Raw genomic sequence first — 20,243 nt, forward strand, 5'->3', positions numbered from 1 at the left:
AAATCAGAGTGTTTGCTTGTGATATTCGCGTTATTCGAAGCCTGATTTTAGTGAAGGAAAGCAAGAAAAAAAATGTTCAAAGATTTCACAATGGATCAGGAAGTGATTTATTCTAATGATTCAAATTTTCAAAGAAGATTCATTTCATGCAAAAATCAATAACACCTATCAATACTCGTGTTATTACCAGGTACTTTTATTGTTGATCTACGAGTACCTATGGTCCTGGTACTAGCAAAATAGAAAAGCAGCATTTCAAAGAAATTGCTGTTGCTCCACAATTAAGTGCGCAGATGGATAATTTAGTTCCGATCTCCGAAAGGCGGTGGCAGAAAGTCGCAAGGCTGTGGCTGTAGGTATTCAAGTAATATTAAAATTCGAGTTCAACATTTGGATTGATAAAATACCTCCCAATAATTGCCACATCAATGTTTTCGAATAGCTTAATAATTATAGGGATGGAATGGCTCCTCACGAAGATGGAGAGAACAACTTCTCCGATGATGATTTCCTCAATGATATACCAGCAGATGCCCTAGACGAACTCGAAAATAATGCTATAGCATTTACCCAAGCCCAGATTAAAGCTCCGCCTTCTTCTGATTACGGGGATGAGTTTGACGACGATGACTTGGATGATGCGGTCGTTATAGATGAGGCCAGAAGTGCCCCTGCGGTTGTGCCATATATACCTCGAAACAATGTCGATCAAGCTGTTCGACACGAGCAGTTTCAACGGCAACTTCTTGGAGACGCAGACATTGTAAACAGGCCAAGAAATGACATTAGGCCTGCTCGTCCTCGACAACCAGATCACTCGCCACAGTTATTTTCAAATCCAATTTCACGAGAGAACTCGAACCTTTCTGGGCAGACGACTCAATCGGTAGCGGGCGGTGACAATGAGGCGCTTAGAAAACTAGTGCAGGAGGTATTTCTGGGCGCAAATTATCATATTGAATAAGGTCACTGACTACTCTTCAGTTACAACAAAAAAATAAAGCTCTCGAGCAAGAGACTCTATCAAAAAATGGCGAAATCTCAATTCTACGTGGCAAAATAGACAAATCAGAAAAGGAATATGAACGCACACAAGCAGCGAAAGAGAAGTTACACGCGGAACAGTTAGCAAAACTACAAAAAGATAGGGAAGCGGCTGAAATTGCCGCGAGAAATGCTACAATCGAGCGTGATTTCACGAAGCAAGATTTATTCGAAGAGACCGAAAGAGTTAAAAGATTAAATAAAGCAAAAAATTCTAAGGATGCACAGGTTATGACCCCGAAGAAGACAAAGCCAATGCCATTTAGGGATGGGTTCGATGATGATGAGATTGAGCTCCTTTCTCCTAGCAAGATATCCCCATCGAAATTTCAAAAACGGCAACCTGGCACGCCTTCGAGAGCAGCAAAGCGGAAACGCAAAGCTAATGACAGCCCTTCAGCTAGTGCTTTAGATATGCTGCCTGTTCCAGATCTACTTTCTCAACCACAAAAGGCTCCATTGTTGGATGAATCAATATTAGAGAGACTTGTTCTACAAGATGACCGATCGGATTTTCTTGCGGCCATGCTAGATCACCGACCGGACCGTGATCACTTGAGGACTCTAGAAGCATTTAGCAAGCATTCTCTACCATCATCCCCAAATGAATCTTTTTCATCCCTGATTCTTGGAGAAATGCCCAGGATTGGTATGAAAAAGCCTATTTCCGAAGTACCGGCTGAGTTTTGCTTGTTCTTAATACAATTATGGTCTAAGTGCATGGATGAAAAATGTTACACTCCCATTTATTTATTTGTTGATATTCTCACCTTTGCACTGGAGTTGAAAACGCTCTTGATTGCACCGCATATCATTGACCAACTCATTCCCCTGGTGCAGAAAACGGCTGATCTTGTCGCAATTCCCCGTTTCAAGGGCGAGCCTTGCGATCCTTATGATAAAGACATTAATGTATCCGCCTGCTTAGCTCTCACTCATCTCGCTGCACTGGGCTGCGTTTCTGAACAAGACCATATAACCAGATTTTGGAAATTGATGAGATGGGACTTTGTTCTCCTTATGCTTAGTCAAAATCAACCACCAGCAGATTTCGAGTGGATGCTGCGAATTTTGTCTACTGGTGTTCTGAAAGATACTTTCGGTAGCAATCCAGTCGATAATCCAAGGTTTAGACCATCCACAAACGCTGGTCATATTATAGAACGTCTAACATACCCACTATTCGAGGTACCTTGCCTACCTATGAGCGCGGCTAAAGCTGATCCTGATGTTGTCCTCAAATTACGTCTTCAAATTATATCCTTAATGACTGGTATGACACGATCGCCCTATGCTGGAAATGCACTTGCTTCCCATCCAACTGCGATCGGTAGACTCATCAGTTTGATAAGCGATGAATTAGATGGCCTATATGACTATAAACCGGGTCGTGAAGATAGGTACGAGATTCTGCAATTTTTGCGACTACATTACTAACGTTCCCCAGTGCTCGTCTCATTAGTCTTGCAACTCGTCTTTTATTTCACCTGGTCACTCGATATGAATTCGATATGCAAAAGAAGTTATCAGTCATTCGCGGCGGGTCACAAAAGTATCTTCTTTGTCTGGCTAGACTAAATTTCTCAGAAGATGATCTAGTTTTCGAGTCAGGTATTGATCCAGATATTCCTGGGTGCGCATTAGAAATGTTAGAGATGGTGGTTACGCCCGAAGAAGGAGAAGCTATACAAGAAGCTCTGTCGAATGGATAATTGTTAGTCTGGTGTATTTTTAAGGCATGGATGATGGTATTCAATTTGGAGTTGGCTTCTGGTCATAATAGATTTGGGTTTAGCGAGGCGCTGTGGACTGCTTTTTCTTCGGTCCGACACCCGTTATTGGTGATTTGATTGTGTATATACCATTGTCAACTAATGCAATTATAAAAATAAGTTTTCACGTGGAAGAATTCTTGAGTATGGGTGTATACAAAGTATGGTTTCGATCGAGGTCTAGAATCTCTTGCTCTTTGAAGTTGGGTGCGTGTTACTAGGAGAATTCGGTAGGTGACCCAGGAGAGGATTGGAGTTAGATTCAAGAACGGGAATCACCGCGAAAAAATTTCGATGTCATTGTTAAAAACACGTGTTATATCCACGGTAGTGCTAGTTTACACGCTAATTATGATTGATTCTATCTTGAGTGCGAAAATGGCATTCTCTTTGGGGTGTTTGGATATCTGCATGCAGTCTGAGGTGTGGCAAGATACTTTGATTGGGGTTTGAGATTATCGAGTTTCTGTCAATTTTGATGGCTCGAAGTTTCGGCGGAGTGAAGATTTACTGGAGAGAGACGAAGAGCAATTATTTTTTCTCTCTAATAGATGGAGTCGCGAGTTGCGGCATGAATCTTTGGAGTCAGGATCAAGCCACAACAGATCTTAAGGTGAGAGATTTCATATTTCCTAGATAATTGTAGCTGATGCTGGACTGCAATTAAAATCCTCGAAGATATCTTCGTGCGTGGTATCCAAACTTTGGGTTTGCTATCGATGTAGAAAGTATCACGGCTAGTGCCGCATATCAACTTGTAAAAGGGGGGTATGAGAACAAAGAGGATCTTCTCAGCATTGTTTCTTTTTTGAGAAAATGTTAAGCTTTCGGTTGAGTGACATGCTTGGTCTATGCTAGTCGTTGATGTTAAAATTATCTGGAGTATTTGATTATGGAGATCGCCGTGAGGCCATCGTTGTTTTGTGAGAGATTTTGCTTTGAGAAGTATGGGATTCGTTGCATCAGCCGCATATCGAGTTTTTTTGGAGAGTGTGTAAGTGGTAGAGATTTCCATAGGCCTTTAATCGCTTTCAGAAACTTTTCTCAAAAAATTATGGAAGCCATCTGTAAGTTAATCATTGCGGTATTTGCCGTGTACCAATCTTTGTTCATATCTGTAAGGCCTATGCTCTACTCTTGTAATGATTCGGGTATCTAAGTAGAGGTATCCTCCGCTCGTCTCATTAACACTTCTTGGCTTCTTTTTAATTGTGCAACCCAGCTATAGGGGACTATTAATTCATTAAAGCTTTACATTCTTTGCAAATACCAATATGAATGCTTCTACCATTTTGAATCTACCCCCCGAGGTCCTTGCGACTATTCCAAGTGGGGTTGCACCAGCCGGGATAACAGCCCTTTCTGATCATCCAGCACGCCGTGGTTACATTCTTATAACTGTCAATGCTATCTTAGCCGTTATAATGACAATCTGTTTTACCATTCGGATGTATACGAGTCTGGTAATCCGACGAAGGATCACTTGGAGCGATTGTTAGTCGATATTTTCCTGGCCTGTCTATAAAAATTTGAGAAACTGATTGGATTGTAGTCTTTCTACTTGTCGGTTTCGTAGGTAAAGTTCTACCATTAGCCTTCATACAACAATCTAAAAGTTTGTTTGCAAATAGCTTTTTGTTGTAATGTTATATGTCGCAGCTATAATAGGTACAGCGATGCTTCTATTTGGCGAACAAGTCACTGATGCTTGTATAGTTGTTAGCCCTGGTGGTACCGTTGGAATGCATAGCTGGGACGTTTCGTTATTGTCTTTATTCAGTAAAAGGAACACAGCGGCAAGTCTTATTTTACTTTACCCTCATTCATGAATCTGCGTTGAACTTGTTACTTATATGATCAGGCATTATATATACTTGCCATTCTCATCATGCCTGCCTTTGGCTTCGTAAAGCTCTCCATATTTCTTATGTACCTTGAGATATTTGAGGCTTTACGCTGGATGAAAATTTGCGTGTACATCGGTGCAACATTCTGCTCCGCTTTCTACCTAGCCGGCACGATCCTCTTATTTTACCTTTCGACGCCCTTTGGCAGTGAAACATTCAGAACGACATTCTTTTCTCCCCGACAACTTATGTTCTTTCGTGTAGGCATTCCAATGGCTGCCATCTCTTTAGGAATCGATGTTTACCTTTTTACCTTGCCACTTTGTGCGGTGAGTAATCTGCATATACCGACAAAGAAGAAGATACTTGTGATGGTGGGATTTGCTGTGGGATTGATGTAAGTCCAAATAACTTCGTGTCAATATGAAAGCCCTAAATTTGCTGACATTATTTCGATAGCGCTTGCGTTGGCTCCCTTTTGAGTCTTATATATCGCGTGATTATGGTTCGGAGTGATGATAAGGCATGGAAAGGTGTCTCTGTTGTCATCGCGATGTACGTCAAACTTACGGATTGTTTCACCCTTGATTCAAAAATACTGAAGATGAAACAGATTAGTCGAATTGTTCAGCGGCGTTATAATATGCTGCTTTCCGTCTTTACTCCTTTTTTTCCGCAGACACCACGAACATTTTGCCAATACGGGCGCGGCTATATCGTCCTGGTTGCGTTATAGCCGGTACAGAAAGTCAGATACATCAATCAAGGAACCTCAGTATTCAAGTTATCCTTCCGAACGAACACCAGCCGGTGAAGTGAATCTTTATCCCAATCTTGACTTCCTGACAACGCCTGGAGACATTGAACGTACCGCCTTGGAAAAGCGAATGGAGAATAGAATTGGAATAGATGCGATCGCTGTGTGATAGATCCAAGGCATTCGCGCATCTGGTGTCGGTTTCAGACCTGCGATGGAGAATTATGATTTATTGGACAAGTTATTAAAGGTTATTCTTCTGCGCCTCATGCCAGTCATGCTATTCAATCTATACTGGCCCAGAGGTTGCGGAAGGCAGTTCTGTGGGAGTCAGAGAAGCTCCGGAATTGCCTAATCTAATGTTCTAGATAGTTTCAACTACCTTCCATAAACTGGCAACTAGGATGATGTCATCGGAGGGCTCTAGATATTTGCGGAGCGGTGTATATAAAAGCTTATTGTTTAAAGAAAATTCGAATGTAGTAAACACAGTCCGCAAAAGTGCATTTCATGAAAGCTTCTATCTTTCAAGTAGTTGGAAGTGTGCAGTCGTCTTCATTGACTCGAATCTGCCAAGTGCACAAGCATTAACACGAATTCATCTAATGAATTTGTTGTATTGGGGTAATTTTATCAAAACATTCCAACAGACAATTCCCTAGCCTGAAGTCCAGCCGCTGCAAGATTGAATTTCGTGGAAGATCCATACGAACCATCTTTCAGATCTAGGAATGTAGAGACACATATATTTCCAAGAATACTCCATTATTCCCACTGAAATCACACCATAAAATCGGGATGAAAGCGAGCTGGCAGATGGTCGAGTAGATGCAAAAGATACTCGTCTTCGAAGATCGATTTACCAGCTCCGAGGAGACGGAGCTGGGACTGTAAAGAGTCGCCGTTGCAGTTCTGCGAATCTTTGTTTCAATAGACGCAGTTCAAAGTCTCTTTGATTAAGTGATGAGTGGAACCATGCGTCACATAAAATGAGAATAGCTTGGAAGTTTGTTTAGTCGGGTTTCTGAAAGAAATAGGTTCACTTTCGAGTAAAAACATTGGATTTCTTAAAACTTTCGTGTCATAACTCGTTTTGTGTAAAATACTTCTACATGTCAAAGTAATGATTCCAAATATTCCACAGCATATGTATTCCATGCCTGTGATTGGTATCCCTGCCAATATCTCATATTCCAGATATAATTCCTGCCGTCCCAATGCCCCATATTTTTTCATCTCAACGCCTTTCTTGAAATCGCTTAAACAATAGGAGTATCCCTCCCTTCACCACTCAATGGATCCTGACGAACAACAGAAATCTGCACCGATCTTAAAATTCCCCGCACCTCATCAACACACTTCATCTGCGAATTTCCCCCTTCATTTCTCATGCCCGTAGCCGTCGCTGTATTCCCCAAGCTGACCGTCGAAAAATCAGCATTATGTCCCTCCCACTCCTCCAAAACATCATAGCTTTCTGAACTCCTCCTCTCACGCCTTGATCTCGATGGCATCCTACGATGTTGATTCCACGAAGAATTACCACTCCTCTCCTTCGACTGTTTGGACTCGACAGAAGAATTGGAAGACTTCGAGAGCGAAGAGACAAAGCTACACATCCTTGAAACACGGGGTATCTGCGACATCGTTTTGAAGAATTTTGGTAAGGTCGGTAGACAACTTGTGATGATACCAGCTCCTAGCTCAACATATGACGGAATACACATGATACTCGTGTACCAGGTAGCGTCGGGATTTTTCAGTAGTTTTAATGAAACGAATAATCGCGCCATGGATGCTATGCAAGCCCTGAAGACAAATCAGTAAGTGGAGACATGTACATGTATGCACTAATATGTACTCACAGGAGTCCTGTTGAGAAAACGGCGGAGACACCAACGTGTTCCTTGAAACTCATCTGTAGCTTCCAAATGATTGGTTGCGGAAGCAAGATAATAAGAAAATCGGTTATGGTGTTCGCCGTCCCAGTCGCTAGGAACAGATAATTCACATCAAGACAGTGACCTGTGGTATCCAGCACGTTCCAAAACTTTGGTATAGGGGTGCAAATAAAAATTGTCATGAAGAGCAGGATCGTATAGAATACGACGGTTATCCACATGAGTGCATGGCAGCTCCAGAACATTAAGTCTCGTGTCCCCGCAGTAAAGAGCCGAATATATTGTAGCAGTATCGAGATCTTGATTGACATTATAGCAAGACCGAATGATATGGATGTAATGTAGGTACCCTAGTCACTATGAGCTACTATCAACCGGCAAGATATAGTATACATACATAGAGAAATATTTGGTAATCCTTCAATCTAATATCCCATTGATGTCGTCCGAAGACATTAGGATCAAACCCGGTTGTAACGTTAAAAACAATATAACCGCACTGTGGTTTACTACTCAGCATTTGAAAGAGTATTTAGAAAAAGATTAAAATACCCATGCTGCAACCGCAATATCTGAGCAAGTCAGCGCCGAATTCAAACGATCATATGTCATGATACATACAATCTTCCAAATGTACCTCTCGAATGATCCTCCACTTAGTGTACACACGTATGAAAATAGCCAGAGTGGCCAGAATAGTAGTCACTATCTTGACAGCATCGGCAGCTGGTCGAAGGGAATAAGGATTATCAAAATTCGAGGTGACACCCGGTGGAGGAGTCAACGCCGGTCCTTCCAATAGCTCAATCTGGGATTGCGACATTTCTATCATAATAAATTTGGCGCGCGCAAAAGAAAGAGAAACTCAATTCAGGAATCGCAAATGAACAATCGACTAAAGACTGGCACATAAGCTACTCATAATATGTTGAGAATTGTCTGACATCAGCCCGGCCATGACCGGACTTGAGGAGAAAGGCTGTGCACCTTTTGAAAGCGTTGTGTAAGGGGAAAGAAAATATATCCTCCCCCGACAAGGTTGATTGGTAGATATTCTACTGCAGTGGCTCTTGGCTTGCATGCACTTACATTTCAGCCCTACCTCGAGAACAGTTCAGCTCCCTGAAAGAGTTCACATTGTAACGTTTCAAAAGCACGGTTGCCGAATCTGAGAGAACACTGATGTTACTTTATATATTCTTCAAAGAACTTGCCTTGACAGAATATGTATCATGTCTTTCTCGACGTTGGAAACATCATTTTGATCACCCGTCGAGCGTTGCAGATGAAGAAAGGTGGGGCAGTGTTACATAGCACGTGTAAATCCCGTGATACTGAGTGCTTCCATTGTGCTATTGATCTTCTAAAATTTCCCCTACTGCTTGATATAAAGTAAATATACAGTTCATCCCGAATGAAGAAAACATCTTGAATAAACATGTTAATCGAGATTAACGTTGTTTGGAACTTGATGAGGATCAGATAGCATTGCGATTGTCAAAATAAGACTCAAAGTCGTTGCATGCCAACTCTCTTCTCTTTCCACTATGTACAGAAAATCAGTATCAAATCCAAAAGGAAATCGACTCTTCAAAAAACTTACATCGAAAGCGACCTGTAAATCTCTGAACAAAGGTTCTCCGAAAATCCACATATCTTCCATTCCATTCCCATCCACACCATTGTTTTCAGCTACTCCACTTGAGCCATCCATATTACCAAACCTGCCTTCTACTACAATTCCCACACAATACCCACTGCCTCTCTCCATCCTCCCCAAACTAAATCTTCCTCCGGGTGTAAAACCCCCTTCGTCCCTCTTGCCATCCAATACCTTGACTCTCAAATTGCCAAACTCGAGAAGTAATTGAGGTGGGTTGAAACACGGGTAGGCATGGAACTGATCATAAGGTAGTGGAAGTTGACGAGAGCCGGATATAGAAGAGTATAGATTGCGGACTTGATGTGGTGGACCGATTATGTAGGGAGTATTGACCTTGAGGTGTTAGCGGGGTTTAAGGGATGTGGAACGTGGAGGTAAGTGGGAGGTAAAGTATTCGGGCTTACATCCAATACTATCGGCTGGTTCTGAATAACTTTATTTCCATCAACCCAGATTCCTTTCATGAGAATTTCCCACCATCCATCTGCACCTCGAACTTCACTCCATTCCCAGACACTTTCATCATTCGATTTCCAAGTCAAATCATTGTTACCCGATGAAAAGTCATCTCTCTTCATCAATCCTATCTCTGAGTTTCCTTTCAACTCATCGCGTTCGGATTGTAGTACTAAGCCGTTCATATTTCTGAGTTCATCGTTTCCAGATTGCAGGTCATCTATATCCCTCTTCAATTCATCATTTTGAGGTTGGAATTCACCTCCCTCGCCTACCTTGAGTTTCTCCAACTCCTTCTCGATCAATTTTTCGACCTCTCTAATCACTTTGACCGAAGATCCTCCCACACTAAACACCCCTTCATGGCCATTAATCAGCATCAAGCTCCAGACCTCAGTATCAACAACACCACTTTTAACAATCTGCCCCAGCAATCCTCCTTTCCAACCCCCAACTTGTCCCAAACCTTCTCCAACTGCCAACCCTAGACTTGCACCGCTATTCCCCAGACTACCAAGCCATTGTTTCTGTGGTCTACAATGTGCAAAATTAACCGGTATATATCTCTCCCCTTTTATGCCAGCAAGCATATCAAACCCCAATGGTAATCCCACAACATCCTTCCCACACCTACAACCCGGAAAATTCATCCCCTTTCCCTTTTCATTATCATTACTAACACTATACGTCCCACTTCTCTCCTCGAGATAAAAACTTCCCTTCCCACTTGGCGTACTAATAATCGCAAAATCCGCCGTCAACATATTGAGATCAAGATCCACATTCTGGAAAGGCTCGCCAATTTTCAATGGCGTAAACCAAGATCCAAAATTCCCAAATTCGCCGAGAAGAGTAGTTCCTGGTTGAAGATGCGTTCCAGATCGGGGTTTTGAATTCGTGGTATTGGTGGTTTGGCCATCGTGCCATCTTTTGGGCACTCTGACGACTTTATTCCCTTTCAATATTCTTTCGGAATTTGTGAATCTGGCATTTATATCTGCGAGTGTGGATTGAAGAAAGGTGAGATTGGCAGTATCAGGAGCGGGAAATGAGCCGCCCCGGCGAGTGATTGTGTAGTGTAATGGGGGTAGTGTGGCAATTGTGAAATTTATAAAAGGAATGAGGAGGAGGAGGGTAGTTGAGAGATGAAGACCTGAGATATACATCATTGAGATCTTTGTAGAATGTATGGTATCGGGGTTAATTGTTAGAGACGGGATGAGTTAAGTGAAATTCAGAAAGCCATCTTAGGCATAGAATCGGGAAAGTGCAGTTCACGAGAAAACTCATATGAGCGTCACTTACATCGCCTCACATGGAAAGAACATTTTCTTAATTTTAATCCTCGATTTCATTGCCGTAAATTAATGAATAAACGAAGTTGCTGAATAAAACAAACCACGTAATACAGCTGCGGGAAACATTGAATTGAAGAGAATATCTTGGTGAATTATGCCAAATATAACAGAATTACAGGGTGCCAAAGCCGTCAACGATCATAATTTATACATGCTCCCCGGAATGTTCACCAATCTCGCATCATCTTGCAATTAATTGGTATCGACCTTTGAGTCATACCTCTCCAACTTCAATGCTGCCAAATCTAAATCCTCGACACCCCTTATCAAATCTGCTGCCTTCTCACCGATTGCATATGCAGGCATTTGAGTATGTCCTTGATTGAGAAGTGGCATGACACTTGTATCGGCAACTCTAAGATTCCTGACTCCTCTAACTCTCAGTTCTTCATCGAGAACTGCCATTGGGTCCGATGCCTTGCCCATTTTGACCGTCCCTCCAGGGTGGTAACAGGTTGTAGCGTTATCCTTGATATAGGGGACCCATTGCTCTCTTGACGTGTATGCATGATGCGTTAAGTCTTTAGGCCAACTTCCCTCAACTATGTCCTTGGTACCTTTCCCTTTCATAATAATCTCATTCGCATATCTGCACGCCTCGCTGAGAACCACAATATCCAGCTCTTCACTTAAGTAATTGTGATCGACAACCGGATTATCCTTTGGATCTTTGGACTTTAAAGTGACGGTACCTCTACTCCTAGGTGCGAATAATTCAGCAATGATAGAAAAGGCATGGGACTTTTCTCCGTCTGGAAAGTGAGAGTATTGTTTTGGGCCACCATAGCATTCTGTAGTAAAGAACTCGACGTTTGGTTGTGATTTGGTCAATCCCATTGGATCTCGGCCTGGTCGTCGTGGTGCTGAAGTCCAAGCTGGTTCCGAAGCAAGACGCTCATCAAGGCGAGAATATGCGAATGCACCAAAAGGAAACGTAGAAAGAGGCCCACACTTTTCTTCTTTCCATTGTCTGTAAGCTTCACCCAAAGCATTTGGACGATACAAGAGGTAATCATTAGTAACATTTGGCTTGGTTGTTTCATAGAACATGAACACAATCTAGGATTCTGTTAGTAATGTAACACCGAGAGATAATGAGTCGTTACCATGTGATCCATAAGATTCTTCCCAACTCCAGGGAGGTCGATTTGACAATCAATACCGTGAGATTCGAGCTCGGACTTTGCTCCAATCCCCGATCGCATAAGAATGGTTGGAGAGCAATAGGCTCCTCCACTAATGATAACCTCTTTCTTGGCTTTGATCACTTTTTCTGTTCCATCTTTCTCGATTACTTTTACAGCTGTAGCTCTCAGCTCATGGGGGAACGCATGGCTTTCGAGAATCACTTTATCGACAATGGTGCTAGTTTTTATCGCAAGGTTTGATCTTTTGTTGATGAAGTAATTGGCCGAGGTAGTTCTGTCTCCTTTATACACACTCCTTGGTGCATGGCCACAACCATTTGGAGTCTCGCCAGTTGAGAACATATCTGGATGAAGTGGAAGACCTTGATCGGCCATTGAATCCAAAATCATGTTAGATATAGGGGCCTAAGAAGATCAGTTTGTTTTATCAATAATTGCCTGTAATGCCACTTACCAGATCATGAGGCTCAACATCCAGTAAACCATCGTGACCATGTACCGAATCATTTGCTTCAAACCAGTCTTTGTTGTGAAAGTTCTCTGCCTATATGAATGTCAATATGAGGCAAAATTAAGTAAATTGTGATTCTACCTTCTTCATATATCTAAAAACCTCCTCCCCACTCCATCCTGGCATTTCCCAGTCATCATAGTCTTGCGGCGTGCCTCTGATACACAATGTACCATTAACTCCGCTCGATCCACCAAGGAACCTGCCACGACTGGCTTTGATTTGACGATTGTTGATCCCCGTATTTGGTTCTGTGGAGATATTCCAGTCTGCTTCCGTGTCGAAATTCTGTGACCTACTCATGATGTTTGAGCTCAATTCATAGAACGAAAAGAAGAGGCTCTTACCATCCACCAACCATGATAGTGTTCTCGAGAAGAGAATTATGCTCTCCTGCTTCGATGACTAGAACAGAATTGTTGGGGTCCTCTGCCAATCTTGCTGCAACAACGGCGCCCGACGTCCCACCTCTATAGAACGTTCATCAGAGATATTCATTGAATCGAATATTGAGAGATGGAGCATACCCGCATACGATATAGTCATATTCGGCGCCTTCTGGCTTTACTGTGACAACCATAATGAAGTTCGACGTTAGAAAGTATTACAAGAAATGATGCAAAATGAGATGATGTTACCAAAAACCGAGCTTTAAATAAAAGGACTCGGAAAAGAAGTACTGTCTTCAATATTATATGGATAACTTTGAGTCTAAAACGAAACTTGGCTTACCTAATATATATTACTAGCCTCGATAGAAATAATGGGGCGAGAAAATGGTGCCTGATAGATCATAGTTAAGCACGCTAACCATTAGTAGAATTAATGATCTTCAATTAGATCCATTCTTCAGCCGTGTGCTAACTTATAAGTCATCACCATGCATGTAATATCACCCGTTCAGCCCTTTCGGCCAATGAAAAGACATGAGGAGTAATAACTACAGCTATCCATGTGGATTCCAGGCTGTGTATTGGCTCGGTTATCTCGAGATCTTATGCCAAAATAAATCATTCGAGTGCTGATACATGAGAATCATCAGAAGTCATGGACATTCATCTAATGAGCAAGCTCAGGGCAGGTGAGCATGTATCTGCGCAATCATTCCGCTCTCGTACCCGGCTCAATTGCCAATCATTTATATTTATTCCTCCAAGTAAAAAACCAGTTAGTTGTAACTTGTATGAGATGGTGTTTATTAGAAAAGAGTACGAGGAAACTATCTTCGCGGGGGGAATGCGGGGTTGTTCGAGAGATCCGTGCGACGGAAATCTCCCGGCACGTGCTTTTACGGAATTATGACCGCTTTGGAATCATCCTCGGTTGCAAAGCAGATGAACATACAAACAGCTTCGACGTCGAGGAGCCCTCATATAAGATAATGCCCATGCACACAAATTGAGGATCCATCTTGGAAGGGTGATTGATCATTTGATACATAGATGTTGCCAAAATGACAATAACACAACATCTTTTTTGACTTTGAAGATGTTTGAACTCATCAGCTTACCTAGTGTTGTTGACCTCACGGCGACGAAGACAAGTAAGAATGGACGCTTAATACAAAGGCATTGTTGATAAACAAGACAACATAAGTATTCTTCGTTGTAATCTATTAATATCGTGTAGTTATCTGATTTGTCCTTCAACATTGTTTCGCTTGTTCTCTCAAATTTTGATGAATGAAGAACCGAATATACGTTGTATAGAGCCTGTACAAGGACAGAACAGACCGTCTTTCCAATGACAAATTCTCTCAAGTCTTCCATAATCTATTTCAATAGATAAATACTTTAGTTTCCTATTGATTGAAATATTCACATGCGCACTCATAATCAAGCGAACTGCAGTAGTAAGCTTGCCACTCAATAGTGTCATACCATAAAAGGTCGATCAAGAGTAGTGCTATATCAAAAGGTTAGTCAATATGTCCACACCATTTTTCTCTACTGATTTCACGTTTGGGGTAGAATTTGAGTTTGGCATTCGCTTCAAAAAAGGATCCTTTCCTGACTACAGGAAACTTGGTCCGGGGCAGATTTATAGTCTTATCAAAGAGACTTTGATTGTTGAAACTGGGCTTGAGATTTTGACAGAAGCAGAGATTGACCGGGACTCTCCTCATTTTTCCAACCGGAATGAAGATCCCAACAAAATACATCAGCAAGACTTATTCAATACATGGGCCATTGGTACAGATGCCACCATATCATTCCAAGCAGAGGAACATGCAGACAGATCCTCGATGTTCGTCGAGCTTGAAGTAATAACACCAGTCATGAAATTTGGTCCAAAAGCTTTAAAAGATATTGACAAAATGCTAACTGCTTTTAAGAAACATTTCGATGTTGTTGTCAACCAGTCATGCGGTCTTCACGTTCATGTTGGCAATGGAACTAAAGGCTTCTCTTTTGAACCGTTCCAGTATCTCATGGCAACTATTTGGGTTTTCGAACCTCAGATTTTCTCCCTCCTTCGAAAATCAAGGAACAATGGTCACTATTGTGGGTCCCTTCATAGACGCTCCTATCTTGGTGTGTACAAATTCGAGGGTAACTTACTCGATGTCCTTTTCAGTACATCTGACATCAACGAAGTCGTGGGCATGTTTGATGGATATGACTCTTTCAGCTACATGGCTTTCAAACTTCAATATCTTTCCCAGCCCTTTTCGCATCCTATTAAGAGAACTATAGAGTTCCGATCACACGAAGGAATTATGGACTCAGAGACTGTCTTGAACTGGGTGACCTTAGTTGTTGAGTTGGTGAGCTGGGCTCACAAGATTAACCGTCAAGATCTCAAAATCTTTCTTTCAAAACACATTGATTCCAAAGAAACTTCAATAGAGGACCTCTTCAAGGAGATTGGTTTCCCACAATCAACTGTTGAATTCTACCAAGAAAAGACCAAAAGAATACGACAAGTTGAAAAGAAGGAAGCTGAGGAAAACAGAGCAATTAAGAAGAAAAAGGCCGAGGTGAAGAAGGCTAGAGACGCAGCCAGAGCTGCAGGAGAAATACTTGACAGCAGCAACAGCAGTAAAGACAGTAGTATGGATACATTAGAATCGGGATCGTTTGTCTTTTAAGGCAAAAGCGTATCAAGATCGCTTTCTGCCTATTATTCTATGGTCTTGCCCCGTCATAGTGATTCTACGTTAATTCAATCAATAATTTTGGCTAATCGCTTTCATTTCTTTTCGCATTGGAGTGATCCTCTCTCTTTCGTAACGCAAAACATCTAAACTGATAACAAAAATCGCTTACTCCATAAATATCATCCAAAGAGTGTCGCTGTCGTACATGTCAGTCACTAATTAACCTAAATTGTATCCTTCCTTCCATTTACATACTGATATGTCACATTCTCCTCAATTTATTCAATCTTCAACCCAGTACTAGTGATGAATACGTAAAGTCCAACTATGTGACTGTATAGCGTAATGTGTGTGTCCCTGGACGATTTCAGAACAATAGAAGATACGGTCTCAAAGTCTACCTCGTTGAAATTATGCATACAATTTTACCGCCTCTAGTCTCGTACTAAAGTCCTTCCTAAGTGATTAAAAAGGAAGCAAAGGCTTGCAAAATCCGGAAAGCAAGAACAAAACATCGTTTAGTCAGGACTGATCCACGTACTAATATATGATTTTCAGTCAATGTCTACTTGCTGTTTTCAGTCACAAATCTTCAGATGATCCTCAATCCTCGCACTTTCCTCGCTTAATCACTTGTTCATTCCTATTTATCCTTTCAATTCTCCCCGAATCCAATCTTTGACCACCAATTTCTTTACAATCGCTATATCAATCGCTCAAATTCATGTATAAATATTTCATTTTTGCGTATCTGGAAAAATTAGAAGGACTATCGTTACATTATCAATTCGAAATGGCAAATCGCCGTTTCTCAAGATGTCAAGACTTTCAAAATATATGACGAGTCATCTTCAGGAGACACCACAAGCTCCACAATCACCAAGACAATCAATAGAACTTGACACAGTAGATGCCACTGGAACATCTTTGAATTCTCCAAGGGCCGATCAAATGTCACGTGAGATTGAAGATGGAGCGTATGTATCTCTTCGTATAAGATCATTCTGAACTTCAAAGTCGTCTCCTTTCTCAAAAAGTCATTAGCTAAATTGAATTATCAGATCAAATAAGATTCAGAAAAAACTTGTTGATCCAATTGCCAAGCTCCAAAAAAATCCCTGGTTTCTCACAACTATCCTTATAATCAATTCCTTTGCCAATATCTGGACTGTAAATCGTATTCGGCAATTTACAACACCACTCGAAAACCAAAAATTCACAGAAGCGGAGCTTCGTAAGCACGAGCAAGGTCTTTGTTTTGTAGCCGCTGCTACTCTCTTTCTGTTGAATTCGATTTTCTGGGGCTTCAATCTACATAGCATCAATAAGTGTTTCGGAATCTATTTAGGTGTAAGTACATCGAGACGGGTGCCTACATCATATTCTATCTCATGGAGAAAGACAAAAATCATCGCTACAAAGGTGGTTCTTCTTATATTGTGTATCACATTCATTATTTTTGTCTTTTTAATTCCAACTGTGTAAGTACCAATTCGTTTCTTTTCTTTTTTTTTTCTACAACTGACGCACCCGCCGACTATTCTTGGGACCAGGCCTTCAGTGGAAACGTCAAATGGATACTACATGCGATGGCTTCGACACACGTATCGAACTATCTGACCCATCTGTTGATTACTTTGGTCTTCACAACAGAACAACATACGAAGCAAGAATCCACAACAACCATTTATACACTCAAACTCCTGGCCTATACCCATATCCCTCCTGGAAAGACTATGAATCCTACAAATCTGGCATTGATCTTTTCAACATCACTAGAATGAATAATACAGCTCCACGCAGCCCTAAGTCATCGAACAGTAAGCCATTCGACCAATTCTGGCGCATCATGGGGATTTTCGGCGATAAACCGCTACATATGGATTTCGATCTCTTGTACCGCTCTTGGCGTATGAAAGAGGGAACTATAGTCATTGACTCTCAAGATCCCAGTTCTTCTTTTTACAGGGGCGGTGTCTTGTTCGACCGCCTCAAATCAGGGGAAATCTACGACTCAAAAAAGACCTCTCATCTAGTTCCTAATTTCGGGATTGCAATCCAAAATCTTCATGAAGTACGCCATGGAACATGGACAGACACCGATACCAAGAACCTAGAGCTTACATTCCCCGAATTAGATCTACATATTCCTATGTGGGGACTCTTTGAAAAACATTGTGTGTATCAAAGCTTCATGAGGGTTTTCCGAAGGCCAACTGACAAGATTCGGAAAACTTGGAATACTTGGAGTAAAGAAAGCAGTGGGGGAGAAGTTATGAGAACTGCAAGTTTTGGGTATAGTGGACAAAAGGGATTGGAAGTTTGTGTGAAGAGGAGGGAGTATACATGGATTGATCATGGGGTTAAAGTTACTGAGCCGGGATTGGGAGAGGATCTTTTGGTGCCATTGGGGTTGATGGCCGTGGTGAGAAGGAGTATGAGGATGGAACAGGGGAAGATGAGGGATAGATGTCTTTGGCCGAAGGATTGAGATTCTTTGGTGATTTTTTTTGATTGGCATTTGAAAAGGCGAAGAGTTGGTAGAGATATCTCGGTTGAAAGGCTACAGTTTTCTGATTTTCATAGTCACTTGTGTGACAAAGCGTAGATATCTTATAATGAGACAGCAGAAGATTCTAGTTTCTAATGTATCATTCAGCACATGGATACTATTTTCAATATCTTCTTCATTGAACAAGTTGTTATAGATTTTCACTATATCCCACTTAGATGATGTTACGGGTAGTTTTGGCAAATGAGCCTTGTATCATCGGTATCTAATGAGGAAATTTCTTATCTCCAAGTTATGTTCTTGCCGATATCGCTGACGAAGGATGCCGCTATGCTATGTAGGTGAGTCTGAGATGATCGATTAGAAGGCTTGCGCAGATGGAGTTTTGGTTGTTTATTTTTCTATGTGAGTCTTCTAACATGTCCTCAGTTTGAAGCTTCGCAGTATATGATACTACTATGAGAGCTTTGATGATCATGTTCACATAGAATTGTGTCTGATTCGCGCATCCAAAGGAGCGCAGTCGGTTCGAGAGTGATGTTTTTTGTGCCAACATGTTCTAAGTATCATTTTCTACAGAATAAAGCGGTAAGCATGAGCTAGGATATGAGTTCATCCGAAGGTTGACTGAAATCATTTGTAATAGCTGGCTATGAGGATGGGAGCTCTTACTAATACTGATTGGGGCTAGCTCCCCTGCTCCAGTACCACAAGAACCATATCTCTTTACACATTATTACGTTATTCATGTTGTGAATATTTCATTCACCTTTCGTCCAGTTGTAAAACTTTGTAAGTTTCACCTGAGATGTGATCGTTGCAGAAGAATATTGGAGAAGACTGATTCGTAGTATGTGCAGGCACAATATCTACGCTGAACATCCTCCGCTACCTGGATTGCTATTTGAGCTGGCTGCTGCTTCTTCTCTGGAGATATTTGAGCCCAAGCCTCATTTCCTCATCGCTGGTGTTGCGCGTCAAATTGGCGAATGGGCTATTCAGAGTATGTGACTCAAATCTATATGACTGCCAGTCTACACTGACTCTATCTGCGTTTCGCAGCGCCAGAAAATCGTGTTGAATTTCATGAATCCTTCAGAACAGAGGGAATTCTTGGACTGTTTGAGCTCTGCAAGAAAAGAGGAAAGCTGACCCCCGACGAAATTCGCGACCTATTTGATCGGAAGTCTACTCTCAGTTCACTTGTTTTCATTCATTTACAACATTATAATCGCGCATTTTATGACGAGAGTACTGAAATGTTACCCTATTTACAAATCGCAATGTTTGGAGGTCTATTCGCTGCTAGCGTACGCAATTTTTGCGAGCCAGGAGTTACGAATCCATTACACACAAGCATTAGATTAGACTGGTGAGTCAAGTGCTGCCCAGATATTGTCTGCAATGATAGCTGGGATATAATTGATGCACAGCCCTCTTGGATCGGAAGTCATCAAATGTACAATATAACGAAAGGTAAGAGTCTGAGGTTATATCCTTTGTACAGTGACTAATGACCGAATAGTGCTCCTAATTAATGCGGCACTTCAAACTCCCACTCTAATCTCAATGATGAAGCGAATTCCTAACTGCTTCGAGACTTCAGCAGAGGACTGCAGAGATATTTCCTATGATAGCACCTATCACGACAGAAACTTCGCCTTCTCTGCTTTCATTTACCTGCAGGGCTGGGACTCACTGGACTTGATGTATCAAGTTGAGGTAGGAACAACTTCACTTAATGCACAAGCGGCAGTTGATGCTGCAATTATTGCCTTTCGAATGGAAACCAGCCAAGTCACCAACTTCAAAATCATAAGTAATGATATGATAGAAGGCACATTTGAGGATTTGGGTAGCGTAGTGAACATTGAGCTCGATACACACTTTGTTTGCGATCAAAGGCTCTTGAGGAATATGTTATACTCGCAGGTCCAATTGTAATAATCAGATACAGTATGGTGTTGTTACTCATCGCCTAAAACTTCAAACCTCAAAGCCCAAGAAATCATTGCCATTACCACAACTTGATCTGGCTAAGCGTACACCAGACTTCAGTTAATTCTTCAACTTGAATATATGCAGTGTATGTGCAAGTTTTAGATATTCATCTTTTACCAATGGTCTCTGGATATCTCCGAGACAAAATTGAATATTTTTTTTGCAATTTTATC

The 20,243-nt window shown here is 41.5% G+C and overlaps 7 protein-coding genes across 7 annotated transcripts; 4 read left to right on the forward strand and 3 right to left on the reverse strand.

Moving 5' to 3' along the window:
- The first annotated feature begins 429 nt into the window (after positions 1–429).
- Positions 430–2,943, forward strand: EAE97_004821 (uncharacterized protein). The gene is made up of 3 exons (XM_038875333.1): positions 430–931; positions 985–2,444; positions 2,492–2,943. Exons 1-3 carry the CDS (start codon positions 464–466, stop codon positions 2,754–2,756), a joined length of 2,193 nt encoding a protein of 730 aa, XP_038733690.1. The 5' UTR covers positions 430–463; the 3' UTR covers positions 2,757–2,943.
- Positions 2,944–4,090: 1,147 nt separating this feature from the next.
- EAE97_004822 (uncharacterized protein) lies at positions 4,091–5,589 on the forward strand (the record flags this gene model as incomplete). Its single annotated transcript, XM_038875334.1, has 7 exons — positions 4,091–4,310; positions 4,369–4,388; positions 4,448–4,484; positions 4,533–4,612; positions 4,678–5,060; positions 5,123–5,218; positions 5,277–5,589. The coding sequence occupies 7 exons, from the start codon at positions 4,091–4,093 to the stop codon at positions 5,587–5,589; spliced, it is 1,149 nt and encodes a 382-aa protein (XP_038733691.1).
- An 896-nt stretch (positions 5,590–6,485) lies between these two features.
- On the reverse strand, positions 6,486–8,269 carry EAE97_004823 (uncharacterized protein). The gene is made up of 5 exons (XM_038875335.1): positions 7,943–8,269; positions 7,874–7,893; positions 7,719–7,820; positions 7,286–7,671; positions 6,486–7,229 (listed from the first exon to the last, which is right to left on the reverse strand). The coding sequence occupies exons 1-5, from the start codon at positions 8,151–8,153 to the stop codon at positions 6,680–6,682; spliced, it is 1,269 nt and encodes a 422-aa protein (XP_038733692.1). The 5' UTR covers positions 8,154–8,269; the 3' UTR covers positions 6,486–6,679.
- Positions 8,270–8,696: 427 nt separating this feature from the next.
- Positions 8,697–10,609, reverse strand: EAE97_004824 (uncharacterized protein; the record flags this gene model as incomplete). The annotated part of the gene is made up of 3 exons (XM_038875336.1): positions 8,697–8,866; positions 8,925–9,317; positions 9,389–10,609. The coding sequence occupies 3 exons, from the start codon at positions 10,607–10,609 to the stop codon at positions 8,831–8,833; spliced, it is 1,650 nt and encodes a 549-aa protein (XP_038733693.1). The 3' UTR covers positions 8,697–8,830.
- Positions 10,610–10,786: 177 nt separating this feature from the next.
- Positions 10,787–13,087, reverse strand: EAE97_004825 (uncharacterized protein). The gene is made up of 6 exons (XM_038875337.1): positions 12,985–13,087; positions 12,805–12,927; positions 12,539–12,752; positions 12,401–12,490; positions 11,905–12,351; positions 10,787–11,857 (listed from the first exon to the last, which is right to left on the reverse strand). The coding sequence occupies exons 1-6, from the start codon at positions 13,035–13,037 to the stop codon at positions 10,991–10,993; spliced, it is 1,794 nt and encodes a 597-aa protein (XP_038733694.1). The 5' UTR covers positions 13,038–13,087; the 3' UTR covers positions 10,787–10,990.
- A 1,297-nt stretch (positions 13,088–14,384) lies between these two features.
- Positions 14,385–15,548, forward strand: EAE97_004826 (uncharacterized protein; the record flags this gene model as incomplete). Its single annotated transcript, XM_038875338.1, has 1 exon — positions 14,385–15,548. One exon carries the CDS (start codon positions 14,385–14,387, stop codon positions 15,546–15,548), a length of 1,164 nt encoding a protein of 387 aa, XP_038733695.1.
- Positions 15,549–16,373: 825 nt separating this feature from the next.
- Positions 16,374–20,131, forward strand: EAE97_004827 (uncharacterized protein; the record flags this gene model as incomplete). The annotated part of the gene is made up of 10 exons (XM_038875339.1): positions 16,374–16,534; positions 16,619–16,907; positions 17,119–17,982; positions 18,304–18,410; positions 18,761–18,865; positions 18,930–19,072; positions 19,132–19,441; positions 19,503–19,528; positions 19,595–19,959; positions 20,027–20,131. 10 exons carry the CDS (start codon positions 16,374–16,376, stop codon positions 20,129–20,131), a joined length of 2,475 nt encoding a protein of 824 aa, XP_038733696.1.
- Between the last annotated feature and the right edge of the window lie 112 nt (positions 20,132–20,243).

This window comes from Botrytis byssoidea (assembly GCF_014898295.1).
Source record: "Botrytis byssoidea strain MUCL 94 chromosome Unknown BBYS_008, whole genome shotgun sequence".
Classification (NCBI taxonomy): domain Eukaryota; kingdom Fungi; phylum Ascomycota; class Leotiomycetes; order Helotiales; family Sclerotiniaceae; genus Botrytis; species Botrytis byssoidea.